The sequence below is a fragment of the Centruroides sculpturatus genome, unplaced genomic scaffold (assembly GCF_000671375.1).
Source record: "Centruroides sculpturatus isolate CEXI.00-Female unplaced genomic scaffold, Cexi_2.0 scaffold17, whole genome shotgun sequence".
Lineage (NCBI taxonomy): Eukaryota > Metazoa > Arthropoda > Arachnida > Scorpiones > Buthidae > Centruroides > Centruroides sculpturatus.
In genome coordinates, this window is record NW_019384462.1 from 1,378,578 (window position 1) to 1,400,778 (window position 22,201).

Below are 22,201 nucleotides of genomic sequence, written 5' to 3' on the forward strand. Positions count from 1 at the left end.
GATTGGTATAAATATTAACACACTAAAAATAAATTTTTAGTTAAAAACAAGTAAAATCATATTCTTTCTATTTACGATTTTGAGGATTCTATGAGCCAAAAAAATGACAAATAAATGGCAAGGAACAATCATTATTTTATTAATACGATCCAAATGCATTTCACCATCAGGCCTCCTCAGTGGATATATCAAGATATCAATCGCTGGTTACGCTTTATATCCAACAGTCATTCCCAGCATGCATCAACAACCATTCCAGCATTCAAATTAAGTACATTTGCATGTTTGGCGATACAAAAATGTTCTACAATTTTTCTTTCTAAATTATTTTCTATTTTATACAATATTTTAGTATTTTTTTCTATATANACACGAAATCTTAGACAGCTTGGATACAAGAAAACTGATAGCAGATTTCGCAAACATAAAGGCAAGAAGAGTTCTGTAGATAAATATTTATATGGTTTTACACTTAAGTAAACAAAAATAACTTAGTAATAATAAATAGTGTTTCTTTGTAAAGTATTTCTTTTCTTTTTTCACACCCTTATGATACAACACTAAAGAACCTTTCTGGCACGCTCAGCGTAGGTAGTCGTAGTTAGACAGGGGCGGCATAATCGGTATTGCACACGGGCGTTAAAACAGCCAGCGGCGCCCCTGCACACACCATCCTCTTTCCAAACCCTGTTCTGAAATGATCTGAGCTATCTGTTTGCTGATACCTAACTCCTCTTCCCATTATTCTCAGTATTGATCATCTGTTCTACTTCACCAGTTTATCCATATTTGACAATATTTCTGCATATATTTATTCTACGATTGAACCCAATTATAATGATTTATAATTTATGATTTTTCTATTCTAATGAGAACATTATTATAAATTTTTCATTTTTTATATATTTTTATATACTAATGAGCATATTTACAAGATATTTCACACAACGTATGAGTTTTTGTCAAATATAATTTAGTTATATAAAAAATTGTACTACAGTAAATTTTACACAAAATTCACCAATATAATGCAGGAACAAAGACCCATATCTATAAAATTATATCAAAGTTTATGGAACATTTTCCTTTTTACAGATCTGAGAACAAAAGTGAAGTTATAAAAGAAAAATATTTCATGGAAAAAATTAATTTAAAACCTTCATTTTTTGTTTTTTAGATATATTTTTTAAAATTATTTTTTATAATAGAACTTTATGCATATTTCATTGCATATAGCAACTNGTACATTTACAATTTTGTATCGCCAAACATGCAAATGTACTTAATTTGAATGCTGGAATGGTTGTTGATGCATGTTGGGAACAACTGTTGGATATAAAGCATAACCAGTGATTGTTATCTTGATGTATCCATGGAGGAGGCCTGATGGCGAAATGCATTTGGATCGTATTAATAAAATAATGATTGTTCCTTGCCATTTATTTGTCATTTTTTGGCTCATAGAATCCTCAAAGTCAGAAATAGAAAGAGTATAATTTTACTTGTTTTTAACTAAAAATTTAATTTTAGTGTGTTAATATTTATACTGATCCCATTGGTTTTTAATAATTGAATTTAGATAAAAATTTATATGGGCAGTATATAATAAATATAATAAATGTCTTTTTTCTTCTATTCTTCATTTAACTTTATATCAAAAATTAAAAAATTAAGAAAACAATAACATTATAATACAGAGATAAACCTCTTATATAAAACATTGAATAAGAATTTATATATATTTTTTGGTTGGTTATTAAACCAAAATAAAAATTTATATTATAATTGTTTCAGACTTTCTTATATTTTATTAAAATTCAATAGANTTCCGACCAACCAATTAGCAATCACCAGCCGTAACGTTATGCAAATCTGTGATTCCCAGCCATAGTCTTATGCAAATCATGCCATGCGGCGTGATTGTCTGCTGACCAATCAGTGGTTGTACTTTCAAAAAGCTAATGGCCACTTTCAACCATCTGTCGATGACCGTTACGACTAAAAAAAAAAACTTTGCCAGGTCTTATATTTTGCAATTCAGCAAAACCTCTGCTAGGTCTTATGTTCAGACGATGTCTTATTTTCGGGGAAACACAGTAATTGTTGTTAATCTTGCCAGTTAATTATATTTGGAAATCAATGGTGATGATGTAAATTAGCTGTTGGATTCACATAGGAGCTGACAATTGATGAGCTCATTAGAGAAGCTTCAGCAAAACGTCACTGAAGTATCTGACACTTCAGACCCAATTCCTCCAGGAAAGTACATGACAATTGCAAGTTTGACAGAGGGTCTCAGTTCAATAATTGAACTGAGTCTTATGTTTTCTAAAATTTTTAAGCTTTCAATTATTGAAAGAAGCTTAAAAATTTTAGAAAGCAGACTCCAACAAAGAATTGCATTATATTATTATAGCTATAAAGCAAGAAATAAAAAAATGATTAGCTTGCTATGAAGAAATTCTGTGTGAAAAAAAAGAAGACCCTGTCATCAGACGATTTTATGAAGCCATCGACATCGAAGTAACATTTTTACGTAACTCATTTATTTTTTTATATTTTGTATTAATATGTATAAAAAAAAACTGCAATTTTATTAAATATTTTTCTTCTAAACTAGTGTTTTTGTTCATCCTTGGACCCAATTAAACAAAATTTATATGCATTTATATGCAAAATTGTCCCTGACTTATGCAAATTTGACTTAAGTGATTTTTGTCAGACCCACTTATGGCAACTTCAAGGTATTATTGTATACAGATTCCATAATAATTCCAGTATTTCCTATTAAAAAACTATACTATTTTCTTTGGGCATCCCATATCACATGCTTTAAGTTATAGGAAGACACTTAGTCTTGCTATACTGTTTCCATCTTATTTTTTGTTAAGAACAAATTATTAACTTTAGAGTACTAATTCCAGAAATTACAAAGTTTTAACATCATGATTACTGTTGACAATTTTCTGTAGGTCCACTATTGAGCTATCTCATTATTATTAATTTTACAAATATGCATTTTTTTAAAATTAAATTAAAAGTTTAATCAGTACTTTGTAGATTACAATGAAAGACTAGTACTTATTACCTTAAATTAGACAATTTTTTTATTTCCTTTAAATTTCTATGCCTTAACCTTTCTGTTATACTAGAATTAAAATTGTTAGGTGTATTGAGTTCACGGGTTGGATGTCACGCCAACTTATGTCAATCAAAACTTTCAAGAACGTCAGTCTATGAGGCGTTAAATATACTTGAAATTATTTATAAAAAAAAAAATAATTTCAAGTATATTTAACGCCTCATAGACTGACGTTCTTGGAAGTTTTGATAGAATTAAAATTAATATTTATAGTTTATTTAAGGTATTTTATGTTATTTTTTGTTTTATATACTTCAATATAAGGATCATGAGCAACAATCATGATGTAAGAACCATTTTATTTTTTCCCTACCAAGTGTGATCAATTATCCAAAAAAAAAACTCTGAAATTGTCCCGTCCCAATTATTTTGGATAACTGATGCTCTGCTGTATATTATCCTTTCAGTTCTTTAAGTTTTAATTATCTACAAATTATTGAACAGAAAACAACTATTACTATTGAGTGTTGAAATTGAATGTAACTACAGTAAAACCTCGATTATCCGGACCTCCATTATCCGGATTTTCGATTATCCGGATTGTTAAAAATAAACAAAAATTTTACGAATTTGCTAATTTGCACTTAGCCAATTACGACACTGTGTATGTACGTGATGGAATGCATAGCATTTTTTGTTTCAACAACGTCTCACCCGGCACAGTGGTCGTAAACTCTTAAATGTATTTTGCGTCGTAATAAAAATATAACTTGACATACGCATCTATAAATAATTTATACTCAAATTACATCATTTCTATAACCAAGGGCAGCGTAAGGCATAAGCAACGTGGGCCACCGCCTATACCTCGTGGTCCGAAGGGCCTCGCGCCTCGAGGGTTTATGCATTACTTAAAAGCCGAAAACGGGACAAAAAAATTTTACTCGTCATAAAACGATAAATAGTTTGTCAAATTTTTATTCATAAAAATGCAGTTTCAACTGCTTTTTATTTTATAAAATCCGTATTCTTGAGCAACCAGAGGGCCTTTTAAACAATACTTAGTCTATTAGAGCTGGTCAGTAGTAGTCCGAATTCAATAAAACATTTGTTTCTTGAAAATTTATCACGATTTAAATACAGTATTTATTTTTAATATTACCGATATGTCATAGATAAGAAAACGTGTTGTATTATCATTAAAAGACAAATTAAAGTATTTGTTTCGATTATCCGGATTTTTCCTTATCCGGACTACTTTCATCCCCAATTAGTCCGGATAATCGAGGTTCTACTGTACTACTAAATACATATATACATTAATGTTAAATTAAATATTAATGATATGATTCTATTAATATTAAATTATAATATTTAATTTGTTATAGTTCTAGTTGTTTCTAAGAGAATTTTTTATATAGAAATTTTATTTGTATCTTTACACCATATTTCCTGTAATAATTGTCCAGTCGGTAATTTTTTTTTCATTCTTGAGGGTTAATTAGTGGAGTAAAAAATTGGAAAAAGTAATGTAAGAAAAAAGGCATGATTCTAAAAGAGATGTCAAACCAAAGTAAAAAATAAAAAAAAACATAATAAATACTGTCTAATATTATTATCAAACATTGATAATAATATTAGGAATTATTGAAATTTATTATCAATGTTTGATGATAATATTAGACAGTATTTATTTTTCCAACTTTCATGTAGGAAATTATTGTATCAACAGTCGATTATTCGATAACATCAAACATCACTAATATACTAGTATTTAGGTCAACCAATGCAGTTTACTTCACAATACAAATTAGATGGGCAATTAATAAAAGAAGAATATTTATGTGGGCAATTATTACAGGAAATATGGTAAATTTGTTTCTTTAATTCATTCATTTTCTCGTCTCTTCATTTTTAAATGAAAAAATGAGAAAANTCAACCAATGCAGTTTACTTCACAATACAAATTAGATGGGCAATTAATAAAAGAAGAATATTTATGTGGGCAATTATTACAGGAAATATGGTAAATTTGTTTCTTTAACTCATTCATTTTCTCGTCTCTTCATTTTTAAATGAAGAAATGAGAAAATGAATAAATTAAATCTTCAGATTATTCAATAATACAAATAATCTAAAGTGAAAAAAACATTAAACATTTTTTTAACAAAATATAATTACCTTGGCAAATGATTGAGGTTCACAGAATATAGTGATGCATCCTTCATAATTTTTAGGAAAAGTTTCATAATTTTCCAACTGATATTTTTTATACGTTCCTTGAAAATGTTCACGTTTGAATAAAAAGTCAAGATGGCAGTGTGTATCAATAAAACCAATATTAATATTTTTAGAAAAAGAAATATCATATGAAGGTAAACTGAAAAAAGAATTCATTCGCCTTCTCTTTACAGATGAGTTAATCTCATTACGATGGTCTGTAGGATATGACATTCGTCTTACATAATTATATTTACTTTTTGGTAGTGATACTTCATCTTCACTTCTTCGTCTTTTCCTAAATACTATAGGTAAATGAAAAGATTCATCTACAGTTTTTGTCATATTAGAAATATCATTTTTCTTTGAACTATTAGAATCACAGATATCTTCAAACGATATTTCACAAGTCTTCACCGAACTCGATGATTCTGTTGCTAAATCAGATATAGAAAGTTCACCTTGTTTACTGCATTCAGAAGAATTACAAGCAGTTAGATTGTAATTTAATGCGGGTGAATCTTTTTGATAATTTTCAGTACATTTTAAAGTTAAATTTTCTTGAGAGTTCAAATCACAGATTTTATCATCAGCAATTTTTGGTTTTTTATTTACAGTCCAACCACTTGGAGATTTTCTTTTCATAGACTTGTACTGTCCATATTTCATTACAGATGAATCCATATTCAAATTTTCTAAATGAAATTGCATGTTATAATTTCTTTCAGCATCATTCCTATTTTTTTTGTTTTTTAATTTTTCTGGACTACACAAATAAAAAGTGGAGGTAGTTTTCTTCGGTTTAACTATTTTTGACTGATTAATAACAAAATATCTATTGTCGTCTTCCAAATTATCTTCCGTAACGCTCATTTTATAATGTAAAGACATTTCTTCATATGTAACAATCACTGAATATATATATTGTTATTGTTAATTATTGTACATTTATATTGTTAACTAGCTTACCCGTCGCGCTTGCTGCGATCTCAGAAGAAATGAAATTCAAGCAAACTCGTTATGATAAAATTAAATTTTCATTTTATCATTTTTATTGAAACTTATTATTATTATTATTCGTTTTCATGGGGAAACATTTCAAAGTGTCGTTTCAATTCTATTTATTTATTGGAGTGCTCGTGGATACACGATATTTTTTGTTTTTTCGTCTGGTGCGTACACGAATAAATCGGAAGATTTTCCGACGCATGAGCCGGCCACAGATACATATATATATATTTATCCTTTATAATTTTTATTATTTAATTGCTCCTTCCTCTCTTCCTTGGCATGTTGTGAAATTTCTGATAGTTGGATAATAAACCGTTCTATTGTAATTTGTCTTTTTAAATTATTTTGAGTCGATATTAAAATTTGAAAAAGAGGGATACCTAGATCGGTAAAATAAGCGAATTTCTTCCTACAACTTCGGTTGTTGTTCGGAGTACAGTTAAGGTTTTAACGAAGTTCGAGCGAATACATAATTAGCAAGAAAAAGTCGAAATAAAGTGATTAAACAAAAATTATTATAAATATCGTAAATAACAGTTCACAAATGCATATATAGAGATATTTTTTGAAGGGGGAAATGGTCTTCACAATTTAAAATCGATCGGACGCACTGTGCTCGAATGCTCGTGTAAACGCGCGCTATCTATCGTAGGATAAATGTACTATGCCAAAAACCTTCGCGGGAGTGTATTAAAAAACTTTCCGAAGTTTTATGGCAATCGTACTATGCCACGAACCTTCGCCGGAGTATATTAAACAACTTCCCAAAGTTTCACGGCAATCGGATAAACGGTGTGGTAATGCATGAAGGACAGACACACACACATTCATTTATATATATATAGATTATTGTACATTTATATCTGGCAATACTGGTAAAGTTGTTAGTCGTCAGAGTTTCGTCTCCCGAGTCCTCCCCCGAATCGACAGTTTTACCACTCTTGGAATTTGCTAACGAATTATTCAGCGATGGAATTACTTGGTACAAATGAAAGCGATTTCACTAGTAAACGCAAATAATTTCACGATTTTATACCAAGTAATTCCATCGCTGAATAATTCGTTAGCAAATTCCAAGAAAGTGGTACGAAAGTGGTAAAACTGTCGATTCGGGGGAGAGGGTTTTCACCCCCAACCGGTAGATCCCCCCTTTGTGATAAAAAAGTACCTAATGAACCACACGCTACGGAATCGGAGTCACGTGACCGGAAATGACGTACTTATAGTCGCGTGTGATATAGTTGAAAGCGAGTCTCTGAGCGACGCGAAGGCCGATTTGGGGGGGCTCGGGAGAAGGTTCCGAGTGTCACGTGACCCGCGACCGGCACCCCATTGGCCGCGGAGCGCGCTGCATCTCTATGGCTGAGGAAAGACCACGTGATTTGCTGTCATGCGCAGTGCTGTCCTTGGAGCGGGGAAGTGCGCGAGGAGCAAGGTCTTAGATTATCAGGTTGCCTCATAGAGAAGAAACGCTTCTCATTGGTTGCTTATTTGACGTCACTCGTAGTCGAAAACGAAACATCTTACTATGTCCTTATGGTAGAAACGTTAACGATCAGAGGCTCGTAGCTTTAATTACACGCTAATATTTTATTAATTACGATACTTACTTAATTAAATAAAAATAAAAATTGATTATAAATAAGAAAAATCCGGAATATTGAGCAAATCTTCGTAATTTTTACGTGTAAAGTTGAAGTTAAAATGAGTTTTTCTACTTTGTAAATGAAATCTATTTTATCTATTNTTATAGAATGGAATAAATATTTCGAAATATATCACGATGAATCGTATAAAAAAGGCCCCGGAGTTGTACAGAATTAGTCAGTGGAAACAGTTTTACCTTTTACTTTAATAAAAGATTTTTGTAAATTAAGAACTATAATAAGAATTAATTATAGAAATCTTAAACAAGAAAACTATAAAATATTGAAAAGAATGCCTTCTGAAAATGGTGATTGTCGAAAAAAAATTAAAAAGTTAAGTAAGATAATCACATAATAAAAAATATAGCTCATTAATTTGTTAAATAAATATTAGACAAAAGACTTGTAAATTTATTGACGTACAGTACACTTATTAAATCCGAAAATTCTACAGCAGCTTACATTTAGTAGTAATTTAATAATTAATTAAGAAATGATTTAATATTTTATCGTATTTTGTTATTTGAAAGATCTGTCGTGTTGAAGTAGAGGACATGCTGTGACGTCACATAGAGCCAAGGTCACGCTAACAAATATACGGGATCTGGCCATCCTTGTAGTTTAAAGTCCTTGAACCACGCTACTTTTTAACCTTCAGATCTGGCAACACTGCTGGGGAGAAAGGAAGTGAAGAAAGAGAAGAAGCTGGAACTTCGTCGAGAGAGGACGGAGAAACGAGTGCGGTCCTGAGCGAGGAGTCGAGCAAGGAGTGAAAAAAAAACCTTGCGAAATAAGGCCGAAGGAGGATCATACCTTGATCGCCTAGAGCAGTGTTTCTCAACGGGGGCGATTTTCCATGTTGAGGGAGCGATTTGTAACAATTTATATTTTTGAGGCGAAAAACAAGTCTTGGTAATGAATCTTTGAATGGCTCCAGAACTTAATTTCTTTCCTCTTGTGAACGTCTACGTTTTCTGGGGGTTGTCTTGTGGTTTTCCTGCTTGTTGTTACTTGAATCTGGGATAACTCGATTTCTTAGCAACGGTCCTACGTTACTCTATAATTCAGTCTTTTATTTCTCCTTCCTTGGTTTTAAGTAGGTTAAGTTTTAGTTATAAGTCGCCCCCACGTGTTTTGTTTCCTTTGTCACGTGTCGGTTGCCACCACAGAGAATTGTTAGTGTAGACGATTATTTTATGTATATCGAACCCAATAGACTGTAAGTTGGAATCATTTTAAAGAACCTGTGTTTGAGAATAAAAATCTTTTGTATTCTTACTCGTTTTATTTGTTTCCTGTTCGCAATAATACATTGCCCTCAAAAGGAACATCACAAGATTTTCTTTCAGTCATTCCTCAGTATAAATTTGTATATTGTGATTAGGGATTCGAGATTGTTTTTTAAATTCTTTCCGCCCTGTGGGCACTAAGAGGGCCTATTTTTGGCAAGCCCATTATGAATTCGGCCAGGCCCACAATGGGGCAATCGTGTGGTGAGGGACGGGGCCCGACATATCCAAACGGTCCACTCCCCGAAAAATTCCTGGGGATTATTTGACCCGTCCGGAGACCCCCAGAGCGGTAGGCTGCAACCTTGACCGCTCGGCCAACCGGCCAGGGATTCGAGATTAAGAAACAAATGATTTTTCTTATAAGACTTGGATTAATTTTTTAAAAAATCCAGCAACGAGTTGCTTAACTTTTCCGGTGACATATGTTATATTTTATTAAAAACTTTTGTGTTATTTACAATTATAAAATGGCAGAAAGCGTAATTTTTCGATAAAAAGAACAGGATTTATTAAGCTTCAAATTGGGTGGACAAAATCGAAATTGCATTTCACGACATTTCAAGGTCACAGAGTCCAAAAATGTAAAAATCTTGGGGGCCATTTTTTTGGCCGATCGCTATACTTTCCCTCTATTATATACTGTATGATGGCGGGTAAAGTAAAAATGATGCCGAAGAAACCATAAAAAAAAAAGGGGATCATTCTTACATCATTCTTCGTTTACATTATTGGCGATTGTAAAATCAAAATATAGATTCAATTCTGAAAAATGTATATCAGATATTCAGACAAGATTTAATTCTTTACGCATAAACAATGGCATCCATCTTATTAGTATGTAAATTTGTTTTGATCGAATAAATGGTAAAATTTAAAGTATAACAAAGAATTGTTTGGAATTAAAATTTCTTTGATTTAGTATCAGTTTAATTTATGTAGTACGGTATAGGTGTAGTTCCTTAAAGTGCTGCTATCTGCCAATCTTGATCAAATATGTATCCGCATTATCATCATTAATCCATTCAAATATCCATTGGTATTGTATTGCATTGCTCTACTACTGAAAACACATAAAATTACTTTCAATTTTTACTCTAAAAACTGTCACTTTCTTCAGACTACAGTACCAATTCTTAACGACAAATCTTAAACTACCTGTTTTAAATACTGCTTTTGTCGTTCCAAATAAACTTATATTAACTTTGATCATTTTAATCATTTTATTAATAGTAACACTAACAAGAAAAATCAAAACGCAACTGCATAGTAATGGTTTTAAAATTCGGCTCTTACTGGAAATAATGGCTTCCGTGTTCCGAAGATAAATATTGAAATATTTTGTATGACTATGTGATTGGATTTTACAGTTTTAAATTATTTACATACATTTCAATTTAGTTAATTTTATTGAAAAATGTCACACGTTATAAAAAAAGACTTAAAGCTAAGAGACAAAATAATTGAATTCGCTTCATATCAAAATTATTTCTTTGCAAAAGAAATTTTCATAGCATGAGTAGGAGTTATTTTAAAACCCTGAAGGGCATCTTTGGCGGCAGCAGACAAAACTTCATTTTCAAATTCGACAAATGCGATGTCGTGACGACCAGGCACCAGACGAACTTCTTTGAAACCGGGAAACCTGAAATAAAATTTAATAAAATTAGATTTTATTTTGATTTCCAGTGGTTTTTAATCTTCAATACTTTTTCCTAGTACAATATCTAATGCTAAAATTCAAAATACAGTGATAATAAATATATTAAGTCATTACTTTCAATTTGAATAATTCATCCACAGATTTATATATATAAAAGTATTTATTTGTGTGCAACCATTGATCAAAATGTCACACAGCCGATCAGATCAAAGTTTCACCATTGGCACATGATCAATAGTTTGCCAATGATACAAGTCTAATTTCGCACTGCAGCAAACTGGAAGGGCTGCCATTATTTCTCTCATTCTTCAAAGATTTAATTGTCAATTTCAAATACGTAAAAACATTTTTCATTTAAAAGTTTATTGTAATGTGCATATATATTTTGAGAAGAGAAGATACAGTAGAACCTCGATTATCCGGACTAATTGGGGATGAAGGTAGTCCGGATAAGGAAAAATCCGGATAATCGAAACAAATACTTTAATTTGTCTTTTAATGATAATACACGACGTTTTNGAAGAGAAAGAAGAAGAGGAAGAAAGAAAGAAAGAAAGAAAGAAAAAAAAACATATTGGAATAAAACATCCGAAAATTACATTCTTCTCGAAGCAATAGCCAACATCTTTATCCTTCAGATCTCTCCAAGTTACAAGATTTGCATGGACAAAATAGGATTTGAGGAGAAGTCCTTGAAAAGGCTCGACTTCACACCACATTCACGCTGATACGCCTTTGAAGAAGAGAATGGCATGAGGCATTCCAATTAAGATCGACTGGAGATGACTTTCTTTGTAAGGATTGTAAATTCTGAAAAGTGGAAAAGATGCCATGGAAACGAACAAATGAAAAATCAAAATAAAATAAAAAATAAATAAATAAATAAATAAAGTACAGAAAAATATTCTTATAAAAGAGATATATATCAGTGACATTAAAATGCCGTAAGCATAAATATTAATTTAAGAAAACTGTCAGATTATAAAAATGCTTTTAATGTAATTTAATTTACTCGTTTTTATTAAATCATCCGAAATAAGATATTGATTTAATTATGTAGTAAGCATGCATTAATCCAACTGTTGTCGTGGAGATACTGACTTTTCTCATTAGAATCCCTTCTTCAATTACTGTACTTCGACTCATCTCTGTCTATGCCACTTCAATCTAAACTAATAATCTTACTTCCCTGTTATAAAATCTTTTTAAATAATTCGCATCAAACTTAAAACTTTATAAAATTTTTCTTAAATATACATTTTATGCACAGCAAATTAATGCCATTAATTTCGTAAAATGATTCTGTCACATACTAATTCCTAACTCTACTCTCTATATAAAATAATTAGCTTAAAATCATCAAGACTCCACCCATTTGATGGAAAAAACACAGCAGCAGCAGAAACAGAAATTAACGAATTTTCATGGAATTTTTGAACAAGTGGGATTCAAAGCCCACTATTATAAATATAGAATTATAACATAAATAATATACAATTAACGTGGCCACATAAAAAGGAATTTATCACTAATGATATATCATGTATATTTTAGTGGCATGATGTGCCACACATCTAGTTTTTAATAACATATTAAAATAATTATTTCTTATGTAATTTTAACAATAAGTTTAATATTTCAATAACACACATCCAACAATATATTCAAATAATCAAATAAAAACCTTAGTCGAAATTAATCATTAAACCCAATAGAGGAATCACACTCGAGTCACAGCAAGAACTATTTTATGAACCACTAATTTAATGTTTGAATTAAGTCAGAAAAGCAATGGAAATAGAATGAAATATGAATGTTCAAATTCTCACCTACCTAAGAAACATTACTCTTGCGACCCAACATGTTAAACTAATAATTTTACGTAACATTAAATATAATTGAGAAAATATAAAATCTAGTTACAAATTACGTGATTATTCTGAATTAAAAAGTACGCGTGTATTAATTGTTATATACTTACTGGTTAAACAACATGGATAACATCATTTCATTTGTTTCTTCTGGCAAGTTTGTCAAGAACAAAATCTGATTAGGTGGTTGTTCTGGTATTGGTACCGGTTGTGCTATAATAATAAAATTTATTAGTTTACTACCTATTAAAAATTTTACTATTATATTAAATTGAGTATATTCGAATTAATATAATAGTATATAACTAAAAAGCATATAAATTAGTAGTATATTTTGTTTAATTCTAATACAGTTTTACTTTCTAAAATTATACAGTGGTACCTCAGGTTACGAACGCCCCAGCATACAAAATTTTCAGGATACAACATGAAATTCGAACATATTTTTGCTCCACGATACGAACAAAAACTCACCATACGATGTTACATTAGTTCACATTTTTCATTTGTTTTTCTTACTACAGTTATTTTTTTTAATGTATTACTTGGCTTTAATTAGAGAATGTTTTTCGCGTTGGAACGAATTATTTGGTTTTACATGTAATCGTATGGGAAAAGATGATTCACCTTACGACATTTTCATGATACGATCTCAGTTTCGGAACGGATTAATTTCGTATCCTGAGGTACCACTGTATATAAATTTCAGAATCTTAGCATTTTCCCCCATGTCTGTACAGTTAGTATTTTTCTGAAAAGACTGAATCTGATATACAATTTCATACTTTAAAAGTGTCTTGTATAAGATTAATTTAAGCTTCAATACTTCTTCATACATTTAGTTTAATGCATTTTTTGAAATAAAAATATTGAATTAGAATTAACAATAATCTTTGTACTTTTTATTCAAAAATAATCTAATTTTAAAAACTTACATTCATGTACAAATATTTATAACCAGATAAATAAATTATTTTTCATTACTTTGAAAATTTTAATGTATCTTTTATTAAAATCTCTATTAAGCAAAACGTAACAGGAAATCCATTTAATTTTATGAATAACATCTGTAAGATTGTTATGAAATAGATGGTATCTCATTCCTAATTACAGTAGTTATTAATATTTAAGCTACATTATTAGTACAATACAAGATTGTGTTCTCGTTTTATCCACATAATGTTTGCTTTCACAATGACAAAATTATTATGAATTAGATATATGATCAATGGTGTACCGAATACATTATATCTGCATGTATTCAGCATTCTGCTTCATCACATTGTCAACACCAGCCATATCTAGATGATAACTTTTACTTGAAGGAAGTTTCTTTTACTATTATTCACGAAAAGTCATTGTTTAAATTTTATTTGTGTTTATAGTTTTCTTATCTATTAATGGAGAAATAATTTAATAGATTATCTAAATACAAATTAGAGATAATCAATCATATAAGATAAAATGTGCTATTTATTCCTTACGGAATGATAGGAATGGTAATTAGGTTGTCATAGTACAACAATGACGCAACACTGTTAGTAGCCACAAGAGGCTGTTTATCTCCAAAAATTATAAACTAACTTACAAATGATTCATGTTGGAGTAAATTTGATTATATATTCTGAAAGTCTGTCTCTCAAAATGTATTTTGTCTGTACTCTTTCAGGATCTAACTCTTATAGCTTGAAAGAGGCAAAATTCTTTGTTATAAACAAAAAAAATTACATTAAATGTTGTTGTAACAAAATACAAATAAAAGTTATATCATATGAAAGATAATTAAAAATATATTTATTGGGCTGCAATTTTTTCAAATTGCAGATCTATAAATTCCCACTGTCATCCATTCATTTGTCTTTCCTTAATCTTGAGAACGGAGTTAGATAGATGAAATATGAGACCAGATATAAAAACCTTTAGGGACAAGAGACTCCGCTTAACTATATACAAACTTCAAATGGAAATTGGAAGTCACGTTATTTCAGTTTAAAACTTCTCCCCTGAAAGATGTTAGATATATGACTGGCACGACTCTGTCGTTAAAGGCAAACCACTACTAATAATTTGAGGTAGAGAGCATATATTTTAAATTACAGCCTGGAATTGTGATGGTGCCACAATAAGTTGCTCATTTTACACATAGGTTTCATTGTGTAAGAGCCCAGATTTGACAAAAAAATCTGAGAATTAAAATTTAATTTTTGAAATTAAAACTTTGCTATAATTTTTCCCACAATTGTTAAAATTGTAAAGGATATGATTTTATTCCTCTATGGAGTCACTTCCCTTTCAAGATGATGCATCGAATTGTCACCAGGAACGTGACAGCGAGAATTTGCTATTGGACATAGTCATTGAAACATTGCCAAAGGGCAAGGGGACCATGGGGAGCACCCCCAGATAAAATGGCAAGGTCCAACGATGCCAGAGAGAGTTCGTTATTATCGTTAGTTCGCCATCTTTGGACTAGTGGTCACGCCCGATCCCTTTTGGATACCACTTAAGTAGCTGTCGCAAATCCTATGCCTATCTTAAGACATTCAGAAACTTTCACACTTTTTCGATTCATTGAAGCTTCTCCCAAACAACCTTGCAGACCACCAGGACATCGATCAGCTGATTCTTTGATTCCCAACAAGGATCAACCTTGATTTTACTAAGGTATTTATCGACGTGCGGACATTCTATTAAATATTGAATAAGATTTCTTTCAACAAATAAAATTTCAATCAACATTGCAAGATATTCATTTTAGGTCAATACTGTTATTTCTATCCATCAACCAAAGCCGAATATTATCGGGTTAGATAATATAGCCCGATATTATTCGGCTTTAGTTGATGGATAGCTTTAATCGTATCGGGTATAGTAAAGATGTTTGATTACTGTTATTTCACTATTCAGAAAGATTGATGAAAGAAAACAAATATAAATTTGTCTAAACAGTCTTACTGGATATATATTTAATTAATTAAACTTGTTTACTATATTGTAAAGCCTAAAATAGTCAACATACCGTGAGTTACCATTCCAGGAACCATTGCTCCAGGCGCCATAACACCTAATGCAAGACCTGCTTGTGCTTGCTGAGCCTGTCTAGCTTGTTCTTTTGCAGCCTTCTTTTTCTGTTTCTTAACGTCAACAGCGTCTTCTTTTGTTTTAGGTTTTGCAGGTCTTTCAACAAAGGTGCCTTTCATTTTGGCAATTATGTCAGAGTCTGTTTTGGCATATTGTATTCTCTAAATTTCATAAAATTTAAGCATAAAAATTAATTTGGATTTATATGTAATTTGAGAACTGTTCAATAAAAAAAATTTAAAATTTAAGTATCTTCGGTTTTTCGTTAATTATTTACTTCGTTCATACAAAATTATAAATAGTTTGCTTACCATTGGTTTATCGTAAAAAGGAAAACCTTGCATGGAACGAAGAGCATTCGTTGCACTATTAATATCTTTAAAAATAACAAAAGCTTGTCCTCTCATTTTAAGGGTTGTTAATGCAACTATGTCCAATATTTGTCCAAATTGTGAAAATATGGCATATAATGATTTTTTCAATTCTGAAAAACAGAATTTATAAAAACAAAAAAAAGAAATTAAAGAAGTGATCTGGGCTTTGGTCTTGGTGGCCAATCAAGCTTCCAGGGTGCAGGTGGTGATCTCATCTTGCAGCCTGTGCAATGCAAGAAAAAGGGACACTCGGACCTACCCAGATGGCACCCCTTTTCTAATACATATTTTATAAATTATGTACTTAAAAATTAATATGCTAATTAAAAATTATTATTAAATATATACAGTTATATTAGACAAAATTTCATCGCAAAATATTCTGAAATACTTTAAAAACTCAGTAAAATTACAATATTTATTGTACTATATATATATATGGGGGCTATCTGGTAAGTACTGTACATGGCAGGTGACGTACGGGCAAAATAACACTGCGTTTAATCAGAAGCATAGTGTGATTCAGCAGCAATTAAAGTACATTACATTAAAGTGTTCTTTTAATTATGTTAACCTAAGTTATTAGTTTAGTATCGTGTGGCAAATTTAATTGATTTAATTTGAATTTTCCAAACTATTTAGTAATAATTATTAATTCATTTGTAAATTATTGTTTTATTGTGTGTTAGTGTGCAAAAATTTTTAGAGAAATTGTATTTTCAGGTCTAGAAAATATTCTGTACCTCTGGTACAATTCAGTACTCATTCAGCAGGGATAGAATGAAATTCATATTACTGTCACACTGTTGCTCAACAATGGCCATTCAAAAATGCATGCTGCAATTGAACGTACCATCAGCTTTGAGGTATGTTCAACTGTTCAGTGATAAGATCACTTTAGTCCAGAATTGTAAAGTGGATGAAATCTATCAACAAACTGCATGAGAAAAAATAAAATGATTGAAGATGTGTATGAGATATGTGTATGTTCACACATAGATGGACAAATGACTACAATGAGGAGAGGCATGGTTGACTGATTGTGACATTGTTCAAAAGATTGACAAAAAGACCTAGCAGAACTGCCGCTTTACCAATTCAAATATTTCTAATATATTTCTGCATATCTCTTGCACAGTTCTTTATGAAGTGTTCACTGAAATGTTAGACTACTGAAAGTTTTCTGTCTAGTGAGTGACTAAATTGTTTTTAGAACAACACACCAAAACAATAGATGGGTTGGAATTAACCTTCCCTAAGTGTTATGCCAGAAAAAGTGATGCTATTCTAGATGAGATCATCAATTCGTTCTAGACTGCATACTATTAATAACAAACAAAACTTACTACTACACCTTATCTTACAGCCGAACTTCGGCTGCAAGATAAGGTATAGTAGTATGTTTTGTTTGTTATTAAGTTTTGTTTGATGAGATCATCACTAGTATGCGTAAATGTACAGGAAAAAATTAATGGAGTGAGGCCATATTCACTTGCCAAAGAAGAAAAAGAAAAGAAAGAAAGAAAGGAAAAAAAATCACAAAGTGTTGATAAATTTTATCTGCGGCTAGAAAAGTTGTACAACTGTCTTTTGGGACAAAAGACACATTCTTTTAATAGAATTTATGAAATGAACACTATGAACAACTCAGGAGTGGTTCACATCACAGATTCACACTTTGACAATAATGAGAAACTTCAGTCCAGTATTATGACATGGCTTACTTCAATTGCAGCAAAATTCTATGATGATGATATACAAAAAAACTTTAAATGGTACAAGAAGTGTATCAATTTAGTTGAACACTACGTTAAAAAAAATAATCAGAGCTTGTAGTTTTCAGTTGTATATTAAAATTTGTCTGACTATATTGATAATGATTCAATAATTAAATGGAAGTTACTTTCTGGATAGAAAGCTCTGTTTGTGTGTCTATATAGAGTGGTCCTGAAGACCATGTATAATTTTATACTTTGATAACTAAAGATGTACAAATGTTAAAAAATCATGCAGTAAACAATAATATTTGAGAACCTACATTAAAATGTTTAAAAATCAAATGTAGAACTAATTGATTTTATTTATAGAGCCTGTTAGTGATCTCAAATGGCATCAGTTGAAGAGAAAGTAAATTGCATGCTTTGGCTTGCAGAATTAGTAACAGCTGTACACAATTCATTAGCATAAACAAACCAAATTATACAGTTTTCTTTCTCGAGTATAACCATTTGGGGAGTTACTAACAGAATCTGTAAAGAAAATTAGTTTTACAGTATAAAACTGGTACATTTATGTTGTTCATAGCAATTTTTAATACATAGTAATATTGTAAAAGTGTAAGCAATTGTAAGCAAATTGTAAAATATAGTAATATGAAATATTGTAAAAAGTGTAAGCAATATTCTGCCAATACAGTGTTTCCCGAAAATAAGACCTAGCAGAGGTTTTGCTGAATTGCGAAATATAAGACCCCCCCCCTGAAAGTAAGACCTAGCAAAGTTTTTTTTAGTTGTAACAGTCATCGACAGATGGTTGAAAGTGGCCGTTGGCTTTCTGAAAGTACAGCCACTGATTGGTCAGCAGATAATCATGCCACACGGCATGATTTGCATAAGACTATGGCTTGGAAATCACAGATTTGCATAATGTTATGGCTGGTAATTGCTAATTGGTTGGCCGGGAATCATGCCACATCACATTTGCATAGTGCTACGGTTCAGTAAGTACTAATTGGTCATTGAGCCCAATGTCAACGCTATGAAAAGGTTAAGTTGAAGCGAGAGTGGGAAATCCACTCCAGCACGGGAACTTCGTAAGTTCACTTCAGTTTTATTTAAGTTCAGTNTGGAATCGCCCCAAAACCACCATCACTTGTCACATTTCAACTAATTAGACACCCTTTCCATAACTCATACCCAAAGGAGACAATGTAAAGAAGAAATTTTAATTCCAACCAACTTGAATGGGACTGGAAGAATAAAAATACACAAATACAGTAGACACTCGTTAATCCGAATGCACAGGGCCACCGAGTTCGGATTAACGAGAGTCTACTGTATTAATAAATTTAGAAGTTAATTTTGCATTTAAACAGCATAACAATTTCATTTTGTAAGTATATTACTCTTAAATATATAAAAATAATAACCTTTAAAAGTAATATCGTTATAAAATAATTAAAAAATGCCAACCTCTTTTAGTAATTACGAACAAAACACGAACCACAATGCTTGATATACAGCTAACTCAATACATTAGTATATATTTCATTATGTTGGTCTTCAATTTCACGTGCATTGAACAACATCTATAAGGAAAAATTGGCAATAATAATAATAATAAATATTTTAAATCATTTGATGTTAGAAAAAAAGCATCATTTTAAAATTTAATTTACTGAAATTTAAAAGATAACAGTAAGAAATACATAGAAATTGTGTTTTTTAACATCAAATGATTAAAAATATCATGGATTTTCTTGCTCAATAAAAAACAATTACCATTAAAAAAATTTGTTTCTGATCTGTATGTTTGATAAACATTATTAGAAAATAGAAAAGGAATTTATAAAAATAGTAATTAATATACAGGGATACCAAAAGATACTTTACAACTTCAAAACTTTTATATCGCGGCTTTGAATTATATATGAACCGTTCTACTGTAGGGTTCAAGTGACATACCAACTCAAAAATATTTTTTTGACAAATAGTAACTAACCTTTCTCGTCTATTGCAGGTGACGGAGACCGCATAATCCGAACATAAAAGTTTGAAGCCGTAAACTACCTTTTGGGACACCTATATTACTTCTTAAAATGTTTTAATGTATAGATTTAAATTTCTATGAATATATGTTCATTGTATAAAATTACTTACCATCTTTCTTTATTTTCTCATTGAGATTGTTGATGTAAATAGTATGATTTGGTCGAATATCCATTCTATTTTAAGAAAGTAGTAAAACATTTGTAAAAAAAAAGGGGTCTGAAAATCTTAGTTTTTTTTAGTAAAGAAAAAAAAATAATAATCACACTGATAAATAATTGGGAGTAGTTTGCATTACGAGGGGTACGTTTGTAAAGTCGAACGAGTTGAACGAGAATGACATCATCGTTATTCTTATTTTGTTAGATTTTTCGACCGATTCGTTTATAACTAAATGGCTGTTTCTAAAATCGAAGATATGAATGTTGCTAGTGCAGCCTTATCCGAAATATTTTTCCTAGATTGCTTCAGGTGGACAGTTATTTCTATCATTTCACCTTTTAATTCACAGTTTAAATACTCGAGTAGATTTAGATACATCAATATTGTCAGGCGCCATTTTCTTAACAAATTAAACTAACTCTTTCCTTCATGAACTTCGTTAGAGTTTCGTTCGAAACGTCATCACCGCAGAGCATGCGCACTGAGCGAGACTACTACTTTTAGAACGATTCGTTACTAATGCATTTAACTCATTCGACTTTACAAACGTACCCTAGATATTTCTAAACACGTTGAACCTAGCAGATCAGCAATGTTTTGCACATCACTTATTACTGTACCATTTTTTTCCACCATAAATGGACGGTGTATGTTCAAGCAGTACAGAAATACACAGATTGGCACTGGTAATATATTGATCAATATCAGGGCCTAAAAACAAAGAGGGAATGGACCAGTCCATCCAGCATCTCTGGAAATTTCCTGATGGCCTTATCTATCATTTCCTATTATTAATAAACCCGATTATTAGATTACAGCCAAATTATATCAGGCAATATTGATGCTACTATTAATAATTAAATATTAAGTAATTTGGCCTAGACAGAGGTGCTAGGCACCATCTCTTGATAAATTTAATAATCATAATTAAATTAAGTCTTTTTACCTCTGTTCTTAATGTTTTATTTTATTTTATTTTTTTTTTTGTTTCCATATTGCCTATTTGGACCTTGTTTATATATAGGCAATATGGAAACAAAAAATAATAATTAACTTAGAAGGTTCTGGAAGAAAAGAATCTGCCTGAAGTGGGACTCAAACCTGCAATTCCTGCATACTGTGAAGTTGTGTTGCCAGTCATGTTACCTGGACCTCCATCTAAACTTCACTTTCAGAACTATTAGCATATCATTTAACAATAAAATAATAAAGAATGAACATTTTTTTTTAACACTGGTGCATTGTCTGATAAAGCAGCTTTAATACAGCTGGATAAAAATGCTAATGAAATAACCTTGCTTAAAAACAGGCCGTGTCATTGGCTTGCTTATCTAGATACATTAGCGAGTCATTTTACTTTGCTAATAGGTTGAAATNCGGAGAAAAAAAAAAAAAAAAAAAAAAAAAAAAAACAAACACAAAAGTGCCCACCAGGGGCCGTATTCTGGTCACTGTCTCTGGTCTCTTGTCTCTCACAAGCCAGTTACTGATTGGCTAATCGTTTGGATTAGCCAATCAGTGACCGGCTTGTGAGAGACAAGAGACCAGAGACGGTGACCAGAATACGGCCCCTGGAATCGCCCCAAAACCACCATCACTTGTCACATTTCAACTAATTAGACACCCTTTCCATAACTCATACCCAAAGGAGACAATGTAAAAAAGAAATTTTAATTCCAACCAACTTGAATGGGACTGGAAGAATAAAAATACACAAATACAGTAGACACTCGTTAATCCGAATGCAGAGGGCCACCGAATTCGGATTAACGAGAGTCTACTGTATTAATAAATTTAGAAGTTAATTTTGAATTTAAACAGCATAACAATTTCATTTTGTAAGTATATTACTCTTAAATATATAAAAATAATAACCTTTAAAAGTAATATCGTTATAAAATAATTAAAAAATGCCAACCTCTTTTAGTAATTACGAACAAAACACGAACCACAATGCTTGATATACAGCGTCCTCTGGTTTTTATATTACGTTTCTGCTATTGTTCTGATGTTTTTTTTTTTCCTATAAAATCGT

At 30.9% G+C, this 22,201-nt stretch overlaps 1 protein-coding gene across 1 annotated transcript; it reads right to left on the reverse strand.

The window, feature by feature from the left end:
- Positions 1 to 9,734: 9,734 nt before the first annotated feature.
- LOC111620908 (U1 small nuclear ribonucleoprotein A-like) lies at positions 9,735 to 22,155 on the reverse strand. The gene is made up of 6 exons (XM_023362931.1): positions 22,085 to 22,155; positions 20,116 to 20,180; positions 16,175 to 16,347; positions 15,802 to 16,024; positions 12,893 to 12,995; positions 9,735 to 10,893 (listed from the first exon to the last, which is right to left on the reverse strand). The coding sequence occupies exons 2-6, from the start codon at positions 20,177 to 20,179 to the stop codon at positions 10,734 to 10,736; spliced, it is 723 nt and encodes a 240-aa protein (XP_023218699.1). The 5' UTR covers position 20,180; positions 22,085 to 22,155; the 3' UTR covers positions 9,735 to 10,733.
- Between the last annotated feature and the right edge of the window lie 46 nt (positions 22,156 to 22,201).